The sequence below is a fragment of the Notolabrus celidotus genome, chromosome 16 (genome assembly GCF_009762535.1).
Source record: "Notolabrus celidotus isolate fNotCel1 chromosome 16, fNotCel1.pri, whole genome shotgun sequence".
In the NCBI taxonomy this organism is placed as follows: Eukaryota; Metazoa; Chordata; class Actinopteri; order Labriformes; family Labridae; genus Notolabrus; species Notolabrus celidotus.
Window position 1 is genome coordinate 29,943,160 of NC_048287.1, and position 8,954 is coordinate 29,952,113.

The 8,954-nt window shown below is 45.0% G+C and overlaps 1 protein-coding gene across 1 annotated transcript; it reads right to left on the reverse strand.

Annotated features, from left to right (window-relative positions):
- Positions 1 to 319: 319 nt before the first annotated feature.
- LOC117827597 lies at positions 320 to 8,600 on the reverse strand. Its single transcript, XM_034704198.1, has one exon. The coding sequence runs from the start codon at positions 7,235 to 7,237 to the stop codon at positions 1,397 to 1,399; it is 5,841 nt and encodes a 1,946-aa protein (XP_034560089.1). The 5' UTR covers positions 7,238 to 8,600; the 3' UTR covers positions 320 to 1,396.
- Between the last annotated feature and the right edge of the window lie 354 nt (positions 8,601 to 8,954).

Consider the following 8,954-nt stretch of genomic DNA (forward strand, 5'->3'; position numbering starts at 1 on the left):
GGATAGGGTCAGATCCAGTCCCATCTTACAGACAGGACTCAGTCGGATCTCATCTTAATCCACCATGAGCAGAGCACTTTGCAGCATTTAGCAATGTAGCCCACCTCTACCCACTGTTCTAGGTAAGGGCTTCCTAGGTTTTCTATGTAATATTAGAGACTAATATAGGTCAACTACTTTATTTAATTTACTGCCTCTTAAGTCCTACCTATGTACTCTTTAAAGTGTTATATTACTTACTACACCTTTAACACTCTCAGTGAACCGATCACAGACACACACACACACTTAAAAACAGGCAAAATGACCAAACAGTAAGTTAAATGCAAAACTTATAATTTACTTAACATGTAAGCAAACAATATTCACATCTGCTCTTAGATTTTATACTGTAATAAACTATGTGAGGGGCCCACTCACCAATCACACACACACTCACACCAGCCGGCTTATTTAACCATAGAAACCTTATAGTTGCAGGCCTGAGCGATGCTTGGGAGCGATGGGGTCCAAACTTAACGGATGCTTCACGCTATGAGCAGACAAAATAAACAGTACCGGTTTAAGTAGTTCAGTGCGTGGTCCAAGTTCACTGGAAGAGGAGGAAACAAACCCCGTGTCCTAAGATGGCGGCGAAATCCCCGTCTGCTGGTCCAGGCATAGACTCCCGTGAGCGATGTCCGGAGGAAAAATAAAATAAAATACAATCCAAAGGCACTCTTCTAGCAGTCTCTTAGCACTTCGGTCACGACCATCACGAGCTTCACCTCCAGGCCGGAATGATGAAAAGTAGCATTAGCAAGCTGAGTTAGCTAAACTAGTCCTCGTGCAAAGCATCCACTTAGCTAGCGAATGTTAAAAGTCTGTGTGCTAAACCGCTTCAAAGTACCACAAAACACCCTACTGAAGGACAGACTTCGAGCTGAAATGTCCATAGGTAATCCAAAAAACATGAAACGAGGGTACATTACCGACCATTGGGTTAATGATCAACACAACTCTTTCATTCATTCACTCGAACAGCGGCGCACACATTGCCGTCTCTCCCGGTCAAATTAGCGCATCACCTCTCCTCTCTCACTCACGTCAAGCTACAGCCAATGACTAGCAGCGGTTGCATACACAGCACTTCCTGTTAGCTTTTCACAATAAAACAGAAATACAATACATCAAAAGCATTTTATACTTTACTTGTTTTTAACTTATACTCCGGTACTTTTAAGAGTTTTTAAACCTTTATTTTTAAACTGTAACATACCTTATGAACTTTATCAATGTATTAACATACATACCTTATGAACTTTATCAATGCATATTTGTCTGGGTTACACCCTCCCCCTTCTAAATATCTGATGTCCTCATCAGACAAACAACTACAACTATGTGAAGGGTGCGATCAATTTCTACCAATGTGTATGGTAATACCTCTGTGTACTATAGTTAAAGGTTGATCTGTGGATTTACCTGGTTGATCATAAGTGAGTTTAACGACAGGTTTAACTGTACGTCTGGGTCTAGAAGGTGTTCGTGTCAGTATTATGTTGTGAGGACTTGGTTGTCGGGTGTCGTCTTCACTGGAAGCAGGTTCAGGCTCTGAATCTGACCCAGGGGCACTATCTTGGTCCTGGTCCTCTTCAACAGGATGATCTCCTTGCGAGACAGTGTCATTCATAGACACGTTCCTTTCTCTCTGTTTAGGTACATCATGACTGGTTTCATTTCTCTCTTTGAGTAGCTGCTCAAGGTAAGTTCTGTAGGATCTTTGAGGTCTTGCATACTCAAAATCAGAAGAATCGGATGACAACCCGCTCTCCATTTGTGCTGAATGTACGACAGGAGTATGCTCACTGCGCAGACTTCTTCGGGTAGGTGGCTTCCTTTGCACCTCTTCCACTTCATCTTGCATCGGGATTCTCACAAGATCTCCAATTGGTAAGAGATTGTCTCTGTGTAAGGTTTTCACTTTTCCAGTGCCATTTTGGGGTTTCAACTTGTACACTGGTAAGTTTGGTAGTCGCTCGAGTATGACGTAGGGGATATCATTCCAACGATTTTCAAGTTTGTGCTTCCCTTTCAGACCAAGGTTTTTTACCAAGACTCTGTCCCCTGGTTGAAGGTTCTGGAATCCCAATCTTTTGTCATAGGCTTTCTTGTTGCGAAGGTGAGTCTTGTTGGAGACTTCGGCAGCCATTTTGTACGCCTTTTGTAAGTCTTCCTTCAGCTTGGTGACATATGCTAAGTGCTGTGTATCTCCTTTGTCATCTGGGCAGGTGCCAAAGCACAGATCAACAGGAAGCCTGGCCTCTCGCCCGAACATAAGGAAATAAGGGGAGTAACCAGTGGAGTCGCATTTGGTGCTGTTGTAAGCATGTACGAGATGGACAACATGCTGGCTCCATCGGCGTTTCTTCTCTTGACTTAGGGTGCCTAGCATTGACAGTAGGGTTCTGTTAAAGCGTTCAGGTTGCGGGTCACCCTGGGGATGATACGGCGTTGTACGGGACTTCCGTATTCCCAGTAATTTCAAAAGCTCTTTAATGAGTCTGGATTCAAAGTCTCTGCCTTGATCCGAATGGATACGTGTGGGTAAACCGTAGTGGATGAAATACTTTTCCACAAGGATTTTGGCGACTGTGAGAGCCGTTTGGTTTCTAGTGGGAAAAGCTTGGGCGTATCTTGTAAAGTGGTCTGTCACCACTAGCACATTGCTTATTCCCTTTGAGTCAGGTTCCATAGAGAGGAAATCTATGCAGACAAGGTCCATTGGGCCTGTGCTCACGATCTGGTGCAGGGGTGCAGCTCTTTGGCATGGAGTTTTCCTTAGAACACACTCTCCACAGTTTTTTATGTACTGCTCCACATGCATGGCCATTCTTGGCCAGAAGAACCTGCTTCTAAGCATGTCTGTGGTTCTCTCCACTCCTAAATGGCCAAGATCATCGTGCATGGACTTAAGCACATCTGTCCTGAACTTGGTTGGCAGTACAAGTTGGTTGGTCTGTTTTCCTGTGTGGCTAGTACTTACACGGTGCAGTAGTCCATCTTTCATGACTAGCTTTGCAATGTCTCTTTTCATGGCTTGCATTTCCGGATTTGACTTTACATCTTCGGGCCACTTGCCAGAGTTCATGGCCTGCATGGTAGTCTGTATTATTGTGTCTTGACTTTGGGCTGTGCTCAGCTCTTGTCGGGACATTTGGCTTAAGGTGTTCAGTTGCATGCGTGTGGGGTAGGCATACACTTCAGGGATGCAATCAGGAGGAGCTCCAAGTTGCTCAGCGTACTTGGGTGAGTCTGTAGGAGAGCCAAGAGCCCCAACACGCTGGCAGATTGACTTAACCCCAGAGTGCGAGATACTTTGCCACTCCGCCTCGTCTCTTGGTTCCATCCTGGACAACAGATCTGCATCAATATTGTTCCGTCCAGGTCGGTAGATGATGTCGAAATCGTACACTGACAGGTCTGAAAGCCACCGATGTCCTGTTGCGTTAAGTTTGGCAGTGGTGAGGACGTACGTTAGCGGATTGTTGTCAGTGCGCACCGTGAAGCGGGCTCCATATAGATAGTCATGGAACTTCTCAACTATCGCCCATTTTAAGGACAGGAACTCCAATTGGTGGATGGGGTAGTTCCTTTCAGAGGGGCTCAGTTTGCGACTTGCAAATGCCACGGGTCTCAGTCCTTCTGGATGCTCTTGATAAAGGACGGCCCCAAGTCCACTTAGGCTTGCGTCAACATGCAATACATATGGCTTGTTTGGATCGGCGAAAGCCAATACTGGGGCGTTTGTGAGACAATGTTTGATCTTTCCGAAAGCCTCGGTGCATGACTCATCCCATCTGTCTCCAAACGGTTCCTTCTCATCAAGGTAGATATTGTTTTGTTTCTTTTTAGGGCTTTTCCCTCGCTGTGTGGGAGCGTATCCCTTGGTAAGGTCGGTCAGAGGTCGAACAATTGACGAGTAGCTCTTGATAAATCGTCTGTAGTAGCCACAGAAGCCTAAGAAGGATCGCAGGGCCTTCAGGTTGTGGGGTCTGGGCCAGCTAGCAACTGCTTCGATCTTTGCTGGGTCAGCAGCAATACCATCAGCTGAGACTATGTGGCCGACGTACTTGACTTTTGTCTGGCAGAACTGGCACTTGTCAACTGAAATCTTAAGACCTACTTCCTGAAGTCGGTCGAGGACCTTCAGCAGCCTTTCCTCGTGTTCCTCCAATGTTCGGCCGAACACTATCAAATCATCCAAATATACGAGGACTTGAAGGAGGTTCATGTCTCCAACTGCTTTCTCCATCAAGCGTTGGAATGTTGCGGGTGCTCCAGTGATACCTTGGGGCATTCTCTCAAACTGATAGAAACCCAGAGGACAGATAAAGGCCGTCTTTTCCTTGTCCTCCTCTTTCATGGCGATCTGGTAGTAGCCACTTCTCAGATCCAAAACAGAGAACCACTTGCTACCTGAGAGGCAATCAAGTGCTTCATCAATGCGTGGCGTGGTGTACTGATCAGGTATAGTACGGCTGTTCAGTGTGCGGTAATCTATACACATCCTGACGTCTCCGTTCTTCTTTCTGACAATCACGATTGGGGACGCATATGGGCTTCTGGACTCTTTGATAATACCTGCTGCTAGCAGTTTCTGAATGTGACGGCGCACATCGTCAATGTCTGCAGGAGCAATGCGTCGGGAGCGTTCACGGAATGGTCTTGGATCGGACATACGGATGTTATGCTCGACTCCTTTGGCTAATCCTACATCAAGCTCATCCAGAGAGAAGACTGCTGCTCTTTGTGCTAACTTTTGACGTAGGCTTGTCTTCCATTGTTCAGGAACTGGCGACTCCCCAAAGTCGATCTGACTGGTGTCAAAATGTTCGGACTTAGACTGATGGCAGGGCACTGTGGTGACAACATCAGCGACACAGAGGCGCCCGACAATAGTGCCGACAGGTAAGTTTATATTCTTTAGCGACTCATTTTGAATCAGGACCATACATCGGTTGTCCTCAATAGCACTACTTGGTATTACCATAGGCTGAAGTAACACTTCTGCAGGTAGTGGATTAGTTGCTGAGGATTCAACCATAAGGATTTCTTTAGGGAGAGGCTGATCTAGCATGACAGTACAGGTAGCTTTGAGGCTGCCCCCTGCAGGTATGGTCAGAGGTCCAGGGCCTTCCCACTTTACAAAGCCTACTCCATCATCCTCTTCTGGGGTTGGTGTGGGGATGCTTGTCTTTGTACTGGCGCAAGAGCTCTGAATGCCAAAAGCATGGGCTGGAATGCCAGGGGTGTCACTGCATAGCTGAGCCAAGCGTTTGGAGAGACTAGCTTTGGCATTAGTCCCTATGATGACAGGTGTCTGATCAGGACCTGGTGGATCGGGACAAATCAGGGCTAGAACAGACATGATTGTTGGGGCTCCAGTCACTTTCTTTGGGAACTCCATGTCCACCACCACATAGCCAAGGTAGGGGTAGCTAGCGTCACTTAGGCCCCATATGTCAAGCTTGTTCACTGAGTGGATGGGTGTGTTTGACAAGTATCTTCTGTACCAGGACTCGAAAATGATGCTAACACGGGAACCACTGTCCAATAGTGCATCACATAGATGTCCATTTACTTTCAATGGCTCCACTGAAGGTGGGCCAATTAAGCCTTCTGGTATACCTATGGGCTCCAGCAGATCTACAGCACTTTTTCTCACTGTGCAGTTAAGATCGGTAGAAGGTGTAGGTTCAGCTTTGGGCTGTGGGCTGTTGGTCTTGGCTTTCTTGAGTGCTTGGAGCAATCTCTGAATAACTTTGTTTTGGTTTTCAGGTCTGTTACATTTTCCTGCCATATGACCATTTTCGCCACAACGGTAGCAAAAGCGTTCTTCGCTCTCAGTTGAGTGCTTAGCTGGTGTGCTAACCGCCATTACAACTTGCGGAGCTGGGTTTTGTTGTCTTGGAGTCTTTGAATTCACTTTTTGCTGTAAGTGTTTGACTTGTTTTTTCAGTGCTACTAGTTCAGGATCCAAGCTTGATGCTGTATCAGTGTTGGATGGACACTTTTCAGTAGCTTCCACTTCAGGCTGAGGTTGAGTGGCGAGAGCTGCAAACATTGACTTGACTTCCTTTATTTCTGCTCGCAGGTTTTGTATTTCTGACTGTTTGTTCTCTGCTTGAACTTTGGCATGGACAGTGTGGACTGACTGGTTAAGCTTTACTTTGGAAGCTTCGTACTCCTCTTCTGTCCGGATTTCTTTTAACAGCTCTAGGAACGTTGGAGGTTTGGCTCGCCTCTCTCTTAATCTGAGTTGCAACAACATTAAGTCAGCATTGACTGCCCCTTTAAGTAGCTGGTCGACTCTGGCTGTGTTCATATTGCTGGCTGGCAGACCACCTCGTTGTACAACTTTGGTCAGTGCACGCTCAAGCCTTCTGAGGAAATCCGACAGCTTTTCAACAGGTTGCTGCTGTAAGAGTCTGAAGGAGAAATACAGGTCATCACCAGACTCAGCTAGTCCAAAAGCACTTTCGAGGGCTTCTAAGCACTTTACTGGAGTAACATCAGGATCTGATAAGCGTATTGCTTTGATCACTTCCAGAGCTGGCCCCTTTAAACTCTCCATTATCCTTCTCCTTTTGTCTTTGTCAGAGCCATCACTTTCCTCAACCATCAGGTAAGCTTGCTCTAACCAATGGTCAAACTGTTCCTCTCCAGCCAGAGTAGGTACAATACCTGAAAAGACGCGCAGGCGGCGATACCCTCCGCTCTCTGCAGCAGGTTTGTTTGTCTTGTCTATTAGATCGGTAACTGCACGAATGAGGGACTCTTCAGGAGAGGGGGTATGTTGTGACTCAGTGAATAGAGCTTGTACATCATTCATTGTTTTTCCCTCTGTCTGTAAGAGAGCATTCAGTTTGATGTTAAAGTCATCCTGAGGCTTGGGCTTATTAAATGCAGTGATAATTGACCAGGCTGTCGAACCTTCAGGTGCTGTCACTTCCGGTGGGACATTCTCTGCAGTGACTGTCTCTCTGCATTCACAAAGCACGAGCATTTCATTGTCTGTATCACTAAAAATCCGCCCTCTGACTCGGACTCGACCAAGACACTTAATGGTTTGCATTGTTTCTTCAATAACTGCTATCTCTGTGTTTTCAGGGACGACTGTCAGCAGGGCACGGCTCTCATCAAGCGCTTCTCCACGACACCACTTCTTCAGTTTGTCAACCATTGTGCTTGCCATGTTATATGTGTGAAAATGTGAATATTAAGTGTGAAATTATAGCTCAAACTGTGACTGTAGGAACCCAAGCGCAGAAAATAAAGTAAATCTATCCCAATTGATCTCAATATAATCCCAGCGGTGCCTCCATTTATGTAGCCCACCTCTACCCACTGTTCTAGGTAAGGGCTTCCTAGGTTTTCTATGTAATATTAGAGACTAATATAGGTCAACTACTTTATTTAATTTACTGCCTCTTAAGTCCTACCTATGTACTCTTTAAAGTGTTATATTACTTACTACACCTTTAACACTCTCAGTGAACCGATCACAGACACACACACACACTTAAAAACAGGCAAAATGACCAAACAGTAAGTTAAATGCAAAACTTATAATTTACTTAACATGTAAGCAAACAATATTCACATCTGCTCTTAGATTTTATACTGTAATAAACTATGTGAGGGGCCCACTCACCAATCACACACACACTCACACCAGCCGGCTTATTTAACCATAGAAACCTTATAGTTGCAGGCCTGAGCGATGCTTGGGAGCGATGGGGTCCAAACTTAACGGATGCTTCACGCTATGAGCAGACAAAATAAACAGTACCGGTTTAAGTAGTTCAGTGCGTGGTCCAAGTTCACTGGAAGAGGAGGAAACAAACCCCGTGTCCTAAGATGGCGGCGAAATCCCCGTCTGCTGGTCCAGGCATAGACTCCCGTGAGCGATGTCCGGAGGAAAAATAAAATAAAATACAATCCAAAGGCACTCTTCTAGCAGTCTCTTAGCACTTCGGTCACGACCATCACGAGCTTCACCTCCAGGCCGGAATGATGAAAAGTAGCATTAGCAAGCTGAGTTAGCTAAACTAGTCCTCGTGCAAAGCATCCACTTAGCTAGCGAATGTTAAAAGTCTGTGTGCTAAACCGCTTCAAAGTACCACAAAACACCCTACTGAAGGACAGACTTCGAGCTGAAATGTCCATAGGTAATCCAAAAAACATGAAACGAGGGTACATTACCGACCATTGGGTTAATGATCAACACAACTCTTTCATTCATTCACTCGAACAGCGGCGCACACATTGCCGTCTCTCCCGGTCAAATTAGCGCATCACCTCTCCTCTCTCACTCACGTCAAGCTACAGCCAATGACTAGCAGCGGTTGCATACACAGCACTTCCTGTTAGCTTTTCACAATAAAACAGAAATACAATACATCAAAAGCATTTTATACTTTACTTGTTTTTAACTTATACTCCGGTACTTTTAAGAGTTTTTAAACCTTTATTTTTAAACTGTAACATACCTTATGAACTTTATCAATGTATTAACATACATACCTTATGAACTTTATCAATGCATATTTGTCTGGGTTACAGCAAGTTACAGTGGCAAGGACAAACTTCCTTTAACAGGCAGAAACCTCCAGCAGGACCAGACTCATGGAGAACGAAGTATCAGAGTGCCAGGATATAAATTGTGTATTCCTTTATTTTGGGGATGCCTTTTGGGTTTGCATTGTTTTTTTTAATTACTTTTTTTTTTTCTATTTTTATTTGATTTGATTAATTTCTGTGTTTTGCTTCTTTTTTTTTTTCCCCAGGAATGGTTGTTTCACCCCCCCCCCCCCCTAAATTGGCTATTGACAGTACATCTTTCATTATATATATATCATTTATATTGTTTGCTTTTACTGTGATTAAAGGTGACATATCATGCAAAATGG

Bases quoted from the DNA above. Each gene is read 5' to 3' on its own strand.
- LOC117827597 (XM_034704198.1), bottom strand. From the start codon at position 7,237: ATGGCAAGCACAATGGTTGACAAACTGAAGAAGTGGTGTCGTGGAGAA.